The sequence below is a fragment of the Ailuropoda melanoleuca genome, chromosome 15 (assembly GCF_002007445.2).
Source record: "Ailuropoda melanoleuca isolate Jingjing chromosome 15, ASM200744v2, whole genome shotgun sequence".
NCBI classification, from domain to species: Eukaryota; Metazoa; Chordata; class Mammalia; order Carnivora; family Ursidae; genus Ailuropoda; species Ailuropoda melanoleuca.
Window position 1 is genome coordinate 87,315,446 of NC_048232.1, and position 17,546 is coordinate 87,332,991.

The 17,546-nt window shown below is 57.7% G+C and overlaps 1 protein-coding gene across 2 annotated transcripts in view; it reads left to right on the forward strand.

The window, feature by feature from the left end:
- Positions 1–17,546, forward strand: part of FBLN1 (fibulin 1) — an 81,269-nt gene that overhangs the window by 29,365 nt on the left and 34,358 nt on the right. For both annotated transcript variants that reach the window (XM_034643581.1, XM_034643580.1), the window contains exons 6-14: positions 579–680; positions 1,284–1,421; positions 2,563–2,700; positions 6,838–6,981; positions 7,840–7,968; positions 8,713–8,838; positions 11,452–11,571; positions 12,352–12,483; positions 14,150–14,273. In XM_034643581.1, coding sequence (XP_034499472.1) covers positions 579–680; positions 1,284–1,421; positions 2,563–2,700; positions 6,838–6,981; positions 7,840–7,968; positions 8,713–8,838; positions 11,452–11,571; positions 12,352–12,483; positions 14,150–14,273 — 1,153 coding nt within the window. The remainder of the gene's footprint in view (positions 1–578; positions 681–1,283; positions 1,422–2,562; positions 2,701–6,837; positions 6,982–7,839; positions 7,969–8,712; positions 8,839–11,451; positions 11,572–12,351; positions 12,484–14,149; positions 14,274–17,546) is intronic.

Sequence of the window (17,546 nt, forward strand, 5' to 3'; positions counted from 1 at the left end):
AGTGGGGGATAGAGGAAAGGGCCTACAGGCCCAGGGCAGCGGTCAGAACTCTGGTAGCATCTTTAGCTGGTAGAGGTTTGTCCTGGTGGGATTTGCTCTTTGAGCATCACTCAGCTGCCTGCAGGAAGCGTGGTTGGAGAGGGGGTACCGGGACACTCAGGGAGCCAGGTGAGCTGTGGGGGCCCATGGGGCCTCTGCGGGGCCTGGCCTCCCTCATGGGACGGCCCCCTCCGTGTCTGTGCTGGGTGCCAGCATCCCTGGCTTCTCCGCCTGGCCCCTCCCAGCCCCGCTTCAACCTGCAGGGGTGGCCCAGCCTGCTGCCGTTTTGTCGGACCAGGGCTGGCACCTGAGGCAGCAGCCCCAAGGTTGTCCAGGGCTGGGGCGGGGGGGTCTCCTGTGGGAAGGGAGGGGTGCTAGGCGGGAGAGGGTGGGCTCCAAAGTGGGGAGCCCACCTTTGTATATTGCGCACCCTGAGGGAATTTGCTCTGGCCCATTCCAAACGGAACTGGAAACCCAAAAGCTGTGTGGTGTGGGTTCGGCTCCCGGCTCCCATCTGCTCTGATTCGCCCCCATTCCAGGCGGCGGGCCCTGCAAGCAACAGTGCCGAGACACGGGGGAGGAGGTCGTCTGCTCTTGCTTCGTGGGCTACCAGCTGCTGCCTGACGGTGTCTCCTGTGAAGGTAATGGTCACCGTGCTCCCGCCGCCGTGGGACGGTGCTCCACCGCACTGGGAGCCCCTGCCTCTACTTGGCATCTGGGCAGGGCCCACTGTGCACACCTCGGGGCCCCGCTCGTCGGTGAAGAACAGCAGTTCTGGAGGCCACAGTGCACGGCACCCAGCCATGGCTCTCCTCCGGGAACATACAAATACCGCGGTGGAAAGGACGGCTGGCTCTGGGGTCTGAACAGGCTCTGAATTCAGGGTCTGCTGAGTGGCTGGGCCGTCCCTTGGCCTCTCTTGGCCCCTCCTGTCCGAGGTGGGGGAGATGGAGGAAGGTGATTGCCTCTCGTAGGGGCGTTAAGGATCACGTGACTTGGGGTCAGAGCCTGGCACTTGCTTCGTGGGGGCCCCAAGAATGCAATAGATCTGAAACTGAGGAGGGGCAAGAGACTATTGCTTTTGATTTGGTGGTGGGTGCCCAGGACCCCGAATAGGCATGTGCATGGGGGACTAGACTGACGTGGGAACCAGTGCACCATGCCTTCTGGTACGTTCCTTTTGATAAAGCGTGTGGGTCCGTGGTTCTGGCTGGTTACTCCTGCTCTGCCTCCCTCTCTCCTAGATATCAATGAATGTGTCATGGGCAACCACAACTGCCGGCTTGGAGAGTCCTGTGTCAATACAGTGGGCTCTTTCCGCTGCCAGAGAGACAGCAGCTGTGGGACTGGCTATGAGCTCACGGAGGACAATGACTGCAAAGGTATAACAGGCTCCAAGTCTACACACCTCAGCTCGCCAGGACTAGATAGTAGTGAAGGCAGCACCGGGCTCCCGGGGCTCTGGGCTCCCTGGTGCCATGCACCCCACCCCCTGGGACTGCCCAGGGACACTGGCCAGTTATGTTGGTAAAGATTTACCTTCTTTGCCATAATGTTGAGTTAATGACAATGGTGAGTTTGCATTTCTGGGAAGGCTCAGAGCAGGATTATTTCAAAATAAGAACAGAGGTGAATTTCAGGTGCTCACATGAGCTTTCTCCCCACACCCTCCCCCCAAAAAATCTTTTTTGCACAACAGCTGCCTCCCATCCGACTCCAGGCTTCCTTGAAGTTCAAAGCGTATTCTCTTCCACTGCGTACAAACATGACCTTTCTGGCTGCCGGCCTTCCCCCGCCAAGCCATAGATGTTATTTGGCGGATAAGGCTTTGATGAGGGTCTCTTAGAACATAGGGTTTCCAGCCCTTCAGAATGACAAAACCACTTGTGTGAAAATTTTGGTTGAGTTACGAGGGTAACTCAAAAGCCAGGCGCACCCTCCTGACGTCTGAGGGCCTTTGGGCAAGCTCACTTCACTCCACCCTCCCTGGGCGGTTTGGACCCTGAGAACCCAGGGGCCCAGCCAGCTGAGTATACACTTTGGAACACTTGACAGCCATGAACTTCAGGCGAAGGGCAGCCAACGTGTCTGATCATGACAGCCACCATTGTTCCTACTTGGAAGATTGTGACGATTTCAGAATGAATAACTTTATAGGGACAGTGTTTATTGCCCCTAAGATCATCGCTTATTATCTAAACTAAACACGCACTTAGCCTAAAGTGAAAAAAAAAAAAAAATCCCACATACTGCCAGGAAAATGCCTGGGTTATTTATTATATAACAGGAAGTTTGCCTCATGAGAGCCCTGGGGGGAAAAAAAAGAGTTTTCAATCCTTAGCGATGCGAGCACATTTGGCCAGCGAAGTTTCTTTTGTATGGGGCTTCTCTATTGGAATGTTTCGGGGCTGTAGTCTGAGTAAGGAGCGTTAGAAAAAAAAACTTTCTTGTGATTTTTAAATGTTGTACGATTGCTTCTGGCAGGACTCTTGCTAACCATTTCCTTTTTTTATGATGTACCAGATATTGACGAGTGTCAGAGTGGTATTCATAACTGCCTCCCCGATTTTATCTGTCAGAATACTCTGGGATCCTTCCGCTGCAGACCCCAGCTACAGTGCAAGAGCGGCTTTATACAAGATGCTTTAGGCAACTGTATCGGTAAGACGCCGTCGCCAGGCCCGGCAGGGTCCCCCAGGCCGGGCGCACGCCCCAGCGCTGGGCCACGTCTCTAGAACGTGGGGGCTGCCGAGCAGAGGTTGGCGAGGCTATCTTATAAAGGGCCGGGGGGCAAACACGGAGGCCTCGTGGGCCGTCCTAGTCTCTGCTGTGGCTTCTCAGCTCTGCCGTTGATGCTGGAAAGCAGCCACAGATACGTGAGCGAGTGGGCGGTGTTGTGTCCCCGTAAGACTTTATTTACAAAGACAGGTACAGGCTGGGGTTGGCCCCCCTCTCGAGTGTAGCAACCCGCAGTTTAGACGAAGCCCCTGGTTTAAACCCCTGATTTGGCTTCAGTTTTGGAGTCAGAGACCCCTGGTTTAGACCTTAATGACTTCAGGTAATTGACTTCCTTCCTCTGACCCTTAATTTCTTCCTCTATAAAACGGGAATAATCACATTGTCTGCCTTAGAGGCTTGAGGCAAGGATCGAACAAGAGGACTGTGGAGTGCCTGGTGTATTAAAAATGTGTCGTAAAAGATACTGTGTGTTGCTAGTCAGTCTCATCGAGGTGGAGAGGAGCACGGGAGATGCCAAGGGCCTGGGGCAGGGGAGCGGGGAGCTAGTGTTTACTGGGCAGGGAGTTTCAGTCGGGGAAAATTAAAAAGCTGCGTGGCTGGATGGCGGTGATGGTTGCACGACAGCGTGAACATAGTTGATGCCACCTGTCTGTACACTTAAAAATAGGGAAAATGGCACATTTTCTGTCACATATATCTCACCACAAAAAACCACAAAGCCGCTTTGTTGCTATCAGAGGAAGAAAATCCCGTGGGAACTTATAAACTAGTAAACGCAGGAGGCCTGGCGAGATGCTCAGGTCGGGGAAGCAGCATGCGGGAGGGGCAGGGAGCCGAGCAGACAGGTTACCTGCTCTGCACACGGGAGGTGACTCCCCTTTCTCCTGGACTCACCCCTGCTAACCTCCCGGCTCGGTCACTGTGTGCTGTTGGCATTGGCGTCCAGATCTGCCGGCCTGGCCTTGGCCTCTGCTCAGCAGAGCCTTGTGGGTCCTGCCTTTGAGGAAGGAAAACTTCTCTCCCGATGAGAGCCGCAGACGCCACCAGTTAGGACCCACCCTCCCTGGGCTGCCCCGTTACCCTCCTTGAAAGGTTGGCACCGCCGAGAGCGAGGCATGGCAGGTTTCTGTCTTAGGTCTGGCTCACCCACTCTCAGAGAAATCTGTATTGATCTTTGATTTGAAATGGTAGTTTGGACTGAAAGCTTGCCTTGGTTTTTTTTGTTTTTGTTTTTTTTTTATCACCCCGGGACATTTAAAGACAAATAGAACAGTGACCTCCACTCTGGACATGGGCCTCCTTGGAGCCCTGCCACAGCCTTCTTCTTAAAGCTCCCCTGTCCTCCCGTGCAGAGAGTGTGGGGAGGCGCCTGAGCTGGTTGGGGGGTGGGGGAAGGGACTCAGCTTGGCTGGGCTTGGCCCCTCGCCAGCTTCCTGCCAGCCAGGATGTCGTCACCCAGCACAAGGGACTAGTGAGTCGGAGGCTGATGGCCCTCCCAGGGCCAGCAGGGAGGAGGGGCCTGCCCAGACTTGCAGTGTGCTTGGAGGGGGCTCTGCCGAGGAGGCTGGCATCTGTTCGGGATGGAAACCCTGACTCATGGCAAAACCAGCCCTGATTCCCACAAAGAAGGAACATTGGCAAGTCTCAGGGTGGCCCCCACCTCCCAGCCATGGGGTGCAGACTGTGCAGGGACAAAGTGTGAGAGTAGCAGGAGGGGACACCCCTAGACGCAGGGAGAGCCCGGGTGAGTGGAGCAAAGCCCCGAAGGAGCCCCACCCGCCAGTACCTGGTTATTCAGAGGGTTTGCAAACCAGTCGTGAGGTGCCCCTCATCTCAGCCCTGGGGCGGCCTCCGTTTTCATGTGCCCACAGTCTTTGCAACCAACTCAGGATTCTTTCTTTAAGAAATTTTTTTTAATTTCAAAAGTTAAATAAATATATATATGTATATATTTACAAAAACGTGGGCAATCCCAAAGTGCGGAAAGGAAACGGTTCTCTCTCGCTCAGCAGTGTCTGTGTGCCCTTCCGAGCTCCTGCTCTCTGGAGACGCTTTGTTTCTGATGCAAATGGACCAGACTGAGCTCCATGTGCTCCCCCAACCCCTTCACAATGTTATTTCGACATCCTTTTATGTCAGTACCTTTACGTCATCTTTTTAAAAATGACCACATCATCCCAAATACTTCTCTACAAGGAGAAAGTGTATCAGGATCGAATGCTGGTTTCAAGGCCGTCTGGGAGAGGGCGCTTCCCCTCCCCTGTGTGCATCCTGGTCTTTGGCTTGCGCACCTCTGCCGACCGCACCCTCACTCCCTCCAGAGCAGGGTGAGGTGGTGGGAAGCTCTGACCTCATGGGCAGTTGAATCCATCTTCCTGGGATTCCTAGAACCTTTCCTGGTGCCCCAACAAGCCTGCCTATTCCCTTCTGGCCCCCGGCAGACAGCCCAGCAGCTGCAGAGCTCTGCCCAGGGGGCCTGCACGAGGATGGTCAGGCTCTGAGAAAGAAAGCAGAGGCCTCTTTCCTTATCATAAGACATAGGATGTTCTAGAACCTTGAGGTTTGGTTGCCGAGGGCCTTGAGACGATCCCATCTTTTTTGTTGTTTTTCCCTGTTTCTGCTGATTTCCCGTCAGGGCCCACTGTCTTCCTTTCTGCTGTAGTGAGGACAACAGAGAAGGCCAGAGCAGGGCTTCCCAGATGCTGCCCCTCTCCATCTTGGGAGCTCACAGGTCCTGGGGCAGAGTTTGGGCACTGTAGATCTGATTGGGGAGCACAAGGCTGAGAGGGAAGGCAGCCATATTGTTGCTAAACGCTGCATTTATTCCTGACGCAGAAAGTTTTTTCTGTAAAGGGCTAAAGAGTAAGTACCAGCTCAGTGAGCTCTAGGGTCTCTGTTGCAGCTCATGAAAACAGCTATAGACAGTAGGTCAAAGAATGGACATGGCTGTGTTCCGATAAAGCTTTATCGACAAAAACAGGCAGTGGGCCGGATTTAGCTGGATTTGGATGGCTGGCTGTAGTTTGCCCACCCCTGACTTGAGGGCTGGGAGGCAGGACTCCCTGCCTGGTCCTAGGCCCAGCCTCGTGCTTGGGGAGTTCCCTTGTTTATAAAATGCAGACATCAATCCCCGCCCTGCCTAACTTTCAGGCTAGCTGTGGCGGGTGAGGGCAGTATGGACTGAAATGCTTTGGTCAACTGTTAAATGCTGCACCGGTGCGAGAAGACTGACTCAAGGGGGAGGGTGCAGCTGGTCACTGACTGTCCGAGGAGGGTGGGGTGGCCCGGAGGGGAGAAATACAGCCAGTCCCTCTTTTTTTACTTCAGCTCAGGGGGTCTTCCACCATCACTCCCTTCTCTTTGTCCCCTAGATGCTTTGTAAGTGTCTTGAACAAGGGGATTCTTAAAAACCTCGGTCCCTTTAGAAGTATCCCCCAGTAAGAAGTTCAGCCTGGGCGTTTTTTGTTGTTGTTTGAGAAAGAGACTCAAGTAGGGGGCAGGGCAGGGGAGAGGGAGAGAGAAAATCTTTAGCAGACTCCATGCTCAGTGCAGAGCCCGACACGGGGCTCGATCTCACAACCCCGAGATCATGACCTGAGCAGAAAGCAAGAGTCAGACACTTCACCGACTGAGCCCTCCAGACGCCCCAGCCTCTGTGATTTCTCACTGAATTGGAGCTGGAGGGGTGAACGGTTATCCTTGTGCATTTCCTGGTTCGCGCTCGCCAGGCTCGCAGGATTCAGAAGGGACATGGCCATGTGACCATGGGCAGACCTGAGAGCCAGGCAGGCAGCCTCAGATTCCGTGCAGGGAAGCCGGACGGGTTGAAGGTTCAGGGGCAGGGAGACGGCCCAGGCAGGTGGCGTTCGAGGTGGCGTGTGCTGGCAAGATCTGGGAGCCAGTCGGCAGGCTGCTGTGTGGTCCGGGGTGAGGGGACATCACAGTACCTCCATGTGGGGTTTCGCAGTGAGGGGGGGAGTGGGGGTTTCTGGAGACCCAACTGTTGGGTTTTTGGAGGCCCTCTATTTAATCATGTTGTCTCTGTCTTTCCTGCTGCAGATATCAATGAGTGTTTAAGTATCAGTGCCCCGTGCCCCGTTGGGCAAACATGCATCAACACGGAGGGCTCCTACACATGCCAGAAGAACGTGCCCAACTGTGGGCGTGGCTACCATCTCAACGAGGAGGGAACCCGCTGTGTTGGTTGGTATTAAAAAAGAAAACCACTCTCTCGCTGGCTGTCTCTATCTCTGTCGAATAAATAAATAAATAAATAAAATCTTAAAAATAAATAAAAATAAAAAAGAAAACCAGTCTGAAACCAACTTTTCTGTCTGCTCCCTGCATACCCCTCCCTTCTCTGGAAGGGGAGAGGAGATCCCCAAAGTGAAGCTGTTTCTACCTGTCCATCCGTCCCATTGCTCATCTCCAAGCATGGACCTTTATCATGGATTGCTTGGACTATAGCAGTAGGATGCCAGCCTACCAGTGCCCCCAGCTTTGTCCCTTTGAGTCTGTCTGGGGTGTCCTGAGCTGAAAGCTCCCTTGTGCCTCCCTGCTCACAATCCCCACTGGTGAGAGAGGACAGGCAGTGACCCTGCTTATGCCTCCTCTTGAGGTGACCCCAACTTTGCAAACCTTATAATTCAGATGAAGCAGGTCTTGCTGCTCCCTAAACATTAAGCCCTGCCCTTTCCTTTCTGTGTGGTTTTCTGCTTTTACATCGTTCCCTCTGCCCACTGCTGCTATATTCCTTTGGATCCAGGTCCCTGCTAGAGGGAAGGCGCACTTCCCTAGCGGCTCCCCAGGTCACTGGGCACTTCCTGCCTTCCCTCCGGAGCAGGAGGCCTCTGAGGGCAGGGGCTGCATCTGGGTCAGCTGTCTCCCTGGCACGGGGCCCAGCACACAGCAGGCGCTCTGTGACCTCGTGTTGGAGAATAAATAATGCTGCTTTGTCCACGTACATTTTAGTTTGCTGCTTTCTTATCTTCCTTTCTGATCATCTCAGGGGAAAAAAAAACCCACACTAAACATTTTTCAATGTGTCTTTCTCTTTACAAGATGTGGATGAGTGCGCGGCACCCTCTGAGCCCTGCGGGCCGGGGCACCTGTGTGTGAACGCCCCTGGAAGTTTCCGTTGTGAGTGCAAGGCTGGGTACTACTTTGACGGCATCAGCAGGACGTGCGTGGGTATGTGGGCGTCCCTGCAGGCCTCGGTGGCCCCCGGGGTGACCTTCGTCTACGCTTCACCTGAGAAAGCCCGGTGCAGCAGCCCCAGAGAGCAGGCCCTGAGTCAGGAGACCCCCATCCTGGTTCCAGCCCTGCCGCCGCGCTCCCGGGTGTGAGCCAGGCCCCTGCCTGTACAGCAGGCGTTCTGCTTGTCCCAAGGCCTACAAGGCTCCAGGAGACTACAGCCTGCCTACAAATGTCCAGAAGCATGAGTGATTTCCCAGAGTCCGGGCTCACCCGCAGGGCCACGGGGCTGCATGCACAGCCCACGGCAGAAGAAGCAATGGTGGCATGGCCGCCTCCCCGCCGGGAGCGGGGACGGACCCCCGCTGGCCGCCACCTGCCACCCCCAAACCAGGCTGCTTGGAGGAGACTGGCAGCTGCCCCACCCATCCCCAGAGCCCCGTGTCAGACCCAGCGGACCCTCCTTCAGGGCTCCGGAGTGGAGAACTTGTGGGTGGACACGTCCCCAGGAGGGCTGGCCATCAGGGAAGGGGCATGAGACTTGCCCAGCAGACAGGCAGCCTGGGTGTGGCCCCGGCTCCCCCGCAGACTTGCCGTGGGTTTGGGGACAGGTCACTTTGGTTCTCTCACCTGAGAGATGGGGCTGCAGGCGGTGGGGGACGGAGGTCGCAAGCAGAGGCGGCGTGGGGTGCTGCTGGGGGCCGGACGCTGCCCTGAGCCGCCCCGTCTGCTCTGTTGCAGACATCAACGAGTGTCGGCGCTATCCCGGGCGTCTGTGTGGCCACAAGTGCGAGAACACGCCCGGCTCCTACTTCTGCAGCTGCACCGTGGGCTTCCGGCTCTCTGCCGACGGCCGGTCGTGTGAAGGTGAGGCCATGCGGGCAGGGCGGGGTGCTCCGGGACCCCCTGCTCCTGGGGAGAGCCACCGTTCCCCCTGCAGACCTGCGGGGACAGACTCGAGTTTGTTCCCCAAGCATGTATTAGGTGACACGGGTTGGATTGTCAGAGATGACTCCTCTCCAGGTTCCTCCTGGGCCCTGGGGTGCCTGGGGGCGTCTGCTCAGGGCCCCGCCCATGGGGACTGATAACCTGAAGAAGGTGTGTGGGACAGGGCTAAGAGTGTGGGATTTGGAGGCCTCCCACCCACCCTGTGTTCACATGACCGTGGGGAGAGGCTGATGTCACCTGCCTCCAGGTCCTAACAGGAGAAATGCAGTGGACAGGTCAGATTCTCAAGTACATTTGGAAAAACAGGTCTTACTTACTCAGACTGTTGCAGTAGCGGAGAGAGATAGAGATGTCAGTGCGAATCCCTCTCGGCTCTGCAGAAACAAAAGGCGAGAGGCTTTTGAAATGCTGGGAATGCTAAGGAGAAGTACCACAGGATGTTAGGTGGGGGTCAGCCTGGTTAGGCCGCTGCACCTGCTACCTGGCTCCTCCCTCCCACAGAGACTGGGAGATGGGGGCCTCCCCTTCCCGATCGCGTCTCAAAGGCGTGGTTCCTGCATCCTGGGGAAAGACTTTTGGGTTGCAGAAGATACGTCTCAAAGGGACAGAGAAAGGGTTTATCTTTGCAAGTTTTCTAAAGTAAATACTTCTAAGAAGAAGGAGGCCAGGGCATGTCATCAGGTGTTGGCTGGAAGACCGAGTGTCTTCTTTGGGCGGCGCTGAGCTTTCTCAGGCAGGCATTTTAAAGGTCCAAGGTCATCACCCTAGGCACCTGTCTTGGGCCAGTAGAAGCCATGCTAAAGTTTGGTCAGGTCTCTCCGTCCGCCAGGTGGGGGCGGGACAGAGTTGTTCGTGCTGAGTCTTTCGATTATCACAGAGCACCAGCCTCCCCTGGGGCTGGACGAGAAGGTGTGATGTGCATTCAGCACAGGGCCTGGCACATAGTAGGTTCTCTGCAGGAACCACATCTTCGATGGGGAGTAGGTTCTGAGGTCAGCAAAGGAGAGAGCTCTGACAGCCCTCAGTGATGCCCGCCCATTGCCCAGCACAGCCTCTGGACCCTCAGCAGGATAATCACAGAAGTCACATACACCCAGACACACCCAGTGTGCACCGATCTCAAACTGGGGCGTGGACAGTGTGATGGGATCCTGGGCCCTAGGGTCCCCCTGAGAGTTCAGGATCTGCCCCCAAGAACCTGACCTAATGCACGTGTATTGGCAAGGAAGCCATTCACGCATGGGGTGGGGGGCCTCCCTGGAGCTTGGGTTCAAATCCTAGCTCTGCCATTTTATGGCCTTGAAGAAGTAACTCAGCCTTCCTGGGCCCCAGTGTCCTCATCTGCAAAAGTGAGGGGTAGCAGGTCCCACCTTATTGGGAGTCATGAGGATGAAGCTTGTGAAGAGCCCGTCCCAGGGTCCTGCATGAGACAGAGTGCCGTCTGTGGAGACCACAGGTGTCCTTGCTATTACATTCATGGCTCAGGCCGTTCCTCGTCACTCGTAAGTGACTGGAAAGGAGATATTCACGTCTCCACTAGCAGCAACACTGGGGACGTAAAACAGGGGTCTGGCCCGCTTTGCCGTGTCCTTGCGCGAAGCATTGATAAAGCTCCCCTGATAAGGTGTGTAGCGAGAACACGGTTCCCGCCTTCAGGGAGTGTCTCTAGGATGTGACGAGAAACCACACGGGGCAGAGGTGAGCAGGTGACCGGGTGAGCAGGGGGCTGCCAGGCGGGGCGCAGGGCTACTGCAGGGTAAGATACGGGGTGAGAGGCTAATGGACATTCTCAGCGGCTTGCCCCTCCTGCCCTGCTGGGAGTTGGCAGTAAATACATGTGAGAAAGGACTTCTAGGCCAGAGGTTGGCAATTTTTTTCCCCCTAAAAGCCACACGGTAACTATTGTAGTCTGCCGGCTACAATCTGCAAGGTAGTTACTCACCTCTGTGCTGTGTTGCAGAAGCAGCCACAGACGGGGGTAAATGAGCGAGCGAGCGCAGCTATGTGCCAATAAAACTTTCTTGACAAAACCAAGTGGTGGGCCAGATGTATGCTGATCCCTGCCCTAAGTGAAGGGAACAGAGGAGGAGGAACCCAGAGTTGCTGAGTGGGCTGGTGAGCGCCAGGCGTCAGCATGTTAGGAGTATTGGCATCTCGGCTGTTCTCTCAGGCCTCCCGCTCTGCAGAGGGCATCGTCTTGGAGGTGAAACGGGAGGGGCCATGATCAGATCTCCGTTTGAGGACTAGAAGTGACCTGGCGGTAGCCCGGTGGGAACACACTAGAAGGAGCCGAGATGGGAGGCTTTACAGTCGTCCTGATGAGAGGTTCCAGATCCATCAGCCACGGGGGACGGAGTGGGAGCCTCTCTCCCTCTGGATGACCCCAGGCGGGACCCCAGCCCCGACCGCCGCGGGACCTCTGGCCCTTCCTCTGTGTTAACTTGAGGGAGGTGCTGTGTCCACAGCCCTGCCAGGGGCCAGGGCGGGTGGGCGGCTCCGGGCGTTGACCTGGGGGGCCCGTGTCCCTTTCAGACGTGAACGAGTGCAGCAGCAGCCCGTGCAGCCAGGAGTGCGCCAACGTGTACGGCTCCTACCAGTGCTACTGCCGGCGAGGCTACCAGCTCAGCGACGTGGACGGGGTCACCTGCGAAGGTGGGGGCGCCCCGCTCGGCTGAAGGGAGGGCACCTCCACCCCTCTTCAGGCTGGTGGGTGGTGTGGGTTTTTTTTTCCCTCCAAATGAGATTTATTTGGATACAAAGAAGCCCCTGTGAGTGAGGCTGAGAAAGTAGCCACCACGTAACCGCGAGTGTCACGTGTGCTGGGACCTTGAACCACACGTGGCAGGAACGCACGTGGCCAGAACCACACATGGCCAGGCTTGGTGGTGGCGACCCAGGGGCCACCCACGTGCCTGACTCGAGCTCTGCCTCTCTTTGGCCGGGGTCATGCCTCCTCTGTGGCCTGAGGGCTGAGCCCAGACCCGGCGGGCTGTCAAAGGATTTAAACCAGATGACGACTCAGAAGCACTTTGTTCGGTCCCTGGCGCACTGCAGGTGCTCCGAGGACAGCTGCTGTTAGGACTCCTAGTCCTTTCCTGGCAGGTGTATTTTTATTAGCACGTTTGTTCTGACTGCGTCAGGAGGTCCCTGCACCTGCGGTCGCCGTACTGCGTGCTCTTCCCTTCCCTCCGCCCCCAGACTGCCTCCTTCCCCCACGTACGCACATTTCACATCACGAACTTGCTGTGTGACCCTAGGCGAGGCCCTTCCCCTTTCTGGGACTCAGTTTCCCCTTCTGGCATCACGGTTTCCGAGGCTGCCCCAGCACCTTGAGGCTTCCTGTGTCCAGATTGCCCCATCCTGGCCCACTGTTGGGAATGTAGCCCTGCCGGGGTCCACACGGGATGCTGACAGGGGGCTTTGCCGTCACAGACATTGACGAGTGTGCCCTGCCCACTGGTGGCCACATCTGCTCCTATCGCTGCATCAACATCCCTGGAAGCTTCCAGTGCAGCTGTCCGTCATCTGGATACAGGCTGGCCCCCAACGGCCGCAACTGCCAAGGTGAGCGTTGGGGAAGCCCGGGCGTCGCTCAGGCTGCGCGCGGGGCTCTGCGGTGCTGGGGAGCCAAGGCCGGGCAGCCGTCTAGCTGTGGAGATGCACTTCCCTGGCCCAGGGGCCACACCACAGATGGGGTGTCTCTGGGAGGGGGAGGGGAGGCCTCTGCACACGCACCCTGGTCCCCCACACCCAGCACAGCTGTCTTCAGGGGGTCCTGACCCTCCTGCCGGGACCTAGACCGCCCCAAGGGGGCCAGAACGGGATGACAGCCTTTAGGAAGGTGCTGACCAAAGAAGTGGGAGCTCAGTGCCCAGAAGACCCCGCAGGGCCTCTCGTTGCATCTTCCCTTCACCCATTCAATGACCCCTTGATGTGAGCCTGCCAAGAGTTAAGGGCAGAGCAGTGAGCAGATGGTGGAGACCTCCGACCCCAGGTGCTGATGACGGCCCAGGCGAGGGCTGGGCGTGTTCTGGTGTGTGACAGTCCTAAGTCTGTCATTAGCAGCGCTGTGGGTGAGGGTCCTACTGGGGCCGGGGTCGGTTCCAGTGTGGCTAAATGAGGGGGCTGGAGACACCCAACTGTTCTCAGCTCCCATGTCAAAGAACATTTTAGGGGTCATCGTGAGCTCTGTCACTGAGCCATCTGGCAACCGAGAGGGGGTGCTGAGTAGGTGTTTGTGAATGAAGGACCCTGGAATGAATCCAGGGACGGCCCAGAAGCTGAATCACAGAGGTTGGGTATGTCGGCCTCTTCCTCACGAGCCCCCTCACAGGGCTGTCCACCCAGAGGCCCCACGTTCTGCACTGGTCACTTCTGGTCGTGAAGAAGGTGACTTTGATCAAAGGCAGGCGGGAGCGGTGGCCTTTCCTGGGAGGGACCCACTCGGCTCGTCCACAGCTCTGGATGGAAGTCACTTTGTTTTCTCCCTTCTGGTGGAGCTGACTTTCTTGCTGCTGGCCGGCCTCCCTCGCCGCAGCCTGGGTGCCCTGCCAGGACCAGCAGAAACACATTCCTAAACCTCGTTCTTTCAGATTAGGAGTGCTGCTGTTGCCACTCTTCACAGATGCCTCCCAGGCTGGGTGGCGTCTCCCAGACCCCACCGCGGGGCTGCTCCAGAGAGCTGTGGGAAGGGAGACAGTTCCCCGTGTCCAGGGTCCTCTCAGGACGGTGTCCCCGTGTCACTGACCCCGGGCCCCAGGTGCAGCCTAGAATTCCTGTAAGTCTGGGTGTCCTCACCTGCACCATGTGGGGCCAGTAGCTTCCGCCATGTCCCAGCCGGGATGTCACGACCCCCACGCGAGGTAAGGGTGTGACATAAGGGTCCACTGACCCTGGCACCAGCCCGCATCGGTTCAAAGTTCGACTCTGCTGCTTACAACATGTGTGACCTTAGGCGAGTCACGGAACCTCTGTGAGCTCCTCCCTAAAATGAAGATAATAACGGTATTGCCCGTGGAACTGTTAGGAGAATGGACAGAACTCCCCAAAGCTCTTCCAGAGCTGTTGTCAACCTTGTCCCAGGAACTGTGAATGATGAGTAAGAACTCTGTAAATTCTGGTCTCCTGTAAGGAAAGGAGCTGCGCGGGGGGAGGCCTGGGCTCCCCGTTCGGGGTGGCGAGGGCGCAGGCGGCCTCCGCCTTCACCGGGCTGCCTTGGGGTCTCTCGCAGACATCGATGAGTGTGTGACCGGCATCCACAACTGCTCCATCAACGAGACCTGCTTCAACATCCAGGGGGGGTTCCGCTGCCTGGCCTTTGAGTGCCCCAAGAACTACCGCCGCTCCGCAGACACGTAAGTCCCTCGGGCGCCGCGCTGACTGCGTTGGCCTTCCTGCGGGCTGTGGCTCCCGGGTTGGGCGGGCGACTAACCTACTGTGCCCGGGAAACTGGACGATCCCTGCATCTCCAGCCCCCAAACGTCAGGAGGGTGCAGAGAGCCAAGGGAGTGACTTTGAGGCGGGCGGGCCTGCCCCCGGGGAGCCTGTGCACGGAACCAGGCAGAGACCCCAGGCGTCTGGTTTTGCCAGGGTGACACCAGGGTGCGGGGCGGCTCGCTGGGCCTCGGCTTTCTCATCTGCACGGGGCAGGTGTCAGGACATGCTCTGACCCTGATGATGGTAGTGCTGGTTCTGGGTGAGCTGACGTGATGGCTGGGGCGTCATCAGTCGGCGACCCCCCGCCCCTTGAAAGCCAGATTCCGCTCAGCCCCATGACAGTGTGGGGCCAGCACGAAGGCTCTGTGTCTCAGACTTGAAGCTGTGTGTTCCCATGGCATCGGAAGCTCCCTCCCTCCCAGGCCACTGGGATGTATGCTGGAGCGTCCCGAAACCCCCTTCCTCAGGGCATAGTGAGGACCCTCTGGTCTCCCTCACGCCACCCTGCCCCTGGCTTTATTCAGCAAGTTTCGTTTGGTGCCCCTGTCCGTAGCCTCAGGAAGAGCTCCCCAGCAGGGCCAGATTCGGGAGCACAGATGTGTGACCCCTCCCTCCAACCCCCGGAAATGCTCAAAGCCAGCGCGCAGCTAAGCTGACTGTGACTCGGCCTTTTGACCTTGAGTCTGCTGCTCCCGCTGGAGGGTCAAGGCCTTCCTGGCTAGTGCACCCCGCCTTGGTGTCCACTTGCTCAGCCTCAGGGGCGGCTGCCCTGGCTTGTGGTTCTGGCCCGGCCTCTGTTTGCCACATGCCAGAACGGGAGATGCTCAGATAACCCATCTCCCCGGCGGCCCTTTGGGCTCTTCCCAGTGTCCGCGCTCATCCTCTGGCCCCCCCACCTCCGCAGGCCCGCTCTGTTCCCCGCATGGGTGTGTTCTTCCGCCTGGAAGCCCAACAACTCACATCCTCCCTGCGCCCCCGCGATGGGGGAGCCCCTCCAGAGCTGGGTTTGTGAGTGTGTGGCATTCCAGAGACCTCGTGGGTTACACGGAGGGCCAGAGGGCAGCAAGGGCATTCCTCTGACCGCTAAGAAAGTTCTGTTTGAGGCTGGGCTGCATGGTGTGTTGTAAGTGCCTGCTCTCCCAGGCCTTTGTCTGTGTCTGAGTTTGAGGACTCTGGAAGACTGGCTGGCACAGGGCACGGACTTCTCACTCACACCCAGCCACGAAACCCAGAGGAGGCGGCTGCCCTGTGGGGTCTGGCCGCCTCCCAAGCCCGCAGGCTGACAGGTGGGCACTGTGCGTTGAGGTCGTGGCTGAAATCAGCAGACCCGGCTCCTTGCCGCACGTTGGCATGTGCTGGAGAAAGTCATTTACTTGTCTGGGGACCCGGGCAGACCGTGTGCAGGCACCCGGACCTGCAAAGGCCCCCATCCCCTGCACTGTGCCTGCTAGGGGCACAGGCCGGAACAGCAGTGGCCACAGAGTGCAGCAGGGTCCCCCCCCAGCCCCGGGCTGGGGTGGGGGGTGGGGGCACCTGGAGTAGGTGATGCCAGAGGGAAGGGGGTGGTAAAGAGCTGAGTTAGGCAGAGAGGGAAGGGGCTGTGGACAGGGGAGCGAAGGGGTTCCAGCTGTGAAATGGGGTGTTCAGCAGGGAACCTGGACCCGTATTCCACTCGCTGGGGAGGGGGGGTCGATGCTCCGGAGCTCAGTCTGTCCCCAACCCATGGATTGATTCATCAGCTGGTACCCAGGGCAGATAACAAGGGGGCTTGTCATTTTCCATGAGTAAGGACAGGAAGTGGGCGCCCACCCACAATACAAGCAAGAAGGGGAGGGTGAGGCTCCAAGCCAGCCCTCCCAAAGATGGCCAAGGTTCTTGCATGTTCCTGTTCCCCAGCGCCACCCCGCGGTGGGAGCAGAGGGGGAGGAGAAAGGAGCTGGGAGCAGAGTCTGACCGGACTCCTGGTGCGTCAGCCCCCCAGACTGTTCTCCAGCCTCCTGGGGAGATGCTGTGGCATTCTGGAAAGATGCCAGCTTGGACTCAGGTTCTCTTGGGTTTGCCTCCCCGCTCAGTCCATTCCAGGTCCCTTGAGCTTCTTGGGGCCTCCATACTCCAGCTGTGAAGGGGGTGGTGATGTCCCCCTGCTGGGTTCCCATGGGGTGAGCAGCGATTGTGGGGCAGAGCCCCCTCAGGAAGCTCACACTGGGTTCAGCCCTGGTGGGGTGTGGGTAGGCACCCCAAAGGTGTATTTTACTGCCAGTGTTCATGCATGAAGGGAAGGTGGGTGGTGCCCCTGCTGTCCAGGTCTGGGCATGGCCTGAGGGGCTACGCGGAAAGGGGAAGAACCAGGGCCGGGATTTTAGGCTTCCAGACTCATTCTNAAAGGTGTATTTTACTCCAGTGTTCATGCATGAAGCGAAGGTGGGTGGTGCCCCTGCTGTCCAGGTCCGGGCATGGCCTGAGGGGCTACGCGGAAAGGGGAAGAACCAGGGCCGGGATTTTAGGCTTCCAGACTCATTCTCCTGTTCCTCGGGGCTGTGGCCTCAGGTCAGTGTCTTGGCCACCCAGGGGCCCTTTCTGTGTCTGCAGCACCTGCTTGCAAGGCCTTGAGGATTAGCGAGGATTAGCGGTGACAAGCTCTAGGCGTCCAGCCCGGTGCCAGCACAGAGCCCATGCTTAGAGAAAGTCGTGGTGAGGAGAACCATCACTAGACATCCCGTTTCTCTTTCTCGGGGCATGGCAAATCTGGCACGGAGGTTCCTCGGGGTAACTTTGCTGTTCCTGTTCTGTTGCTTCTGACTGTGTGACTGATGGAGTTGCCCGGCCCTCAGATGGGAGACGAGACGGGGTTTCTGAAGGGCCGGGTGGTTGGGGCCGTCACGGCTGCACACAGGAATCCATCTGGTTACAATTTCTCCTTTGCTGATCCCTGTGGGGAGTCATGGGCCAGCCAGGAGCCCAGCGTAGGAAGCGGAGGCTGGCGCTGGAGCCCCAAGTTGAGTGGCCACGGGAGGGTCTTATCCTGGTTGCCCCTCCTAGTGAGGGGGTTCCTCTGGGACCCCGGAAGCTCATAGCTTGGTGTGAGCACAGTGACAAGCCTCTGACAAGTTGAAAAGCACCACGGGCAGGATGCAGGCCAGAGCTCCAAGCAAGGACGGGCCCGTCTCGGCAGTGCTAACGGCCCAGGCTGG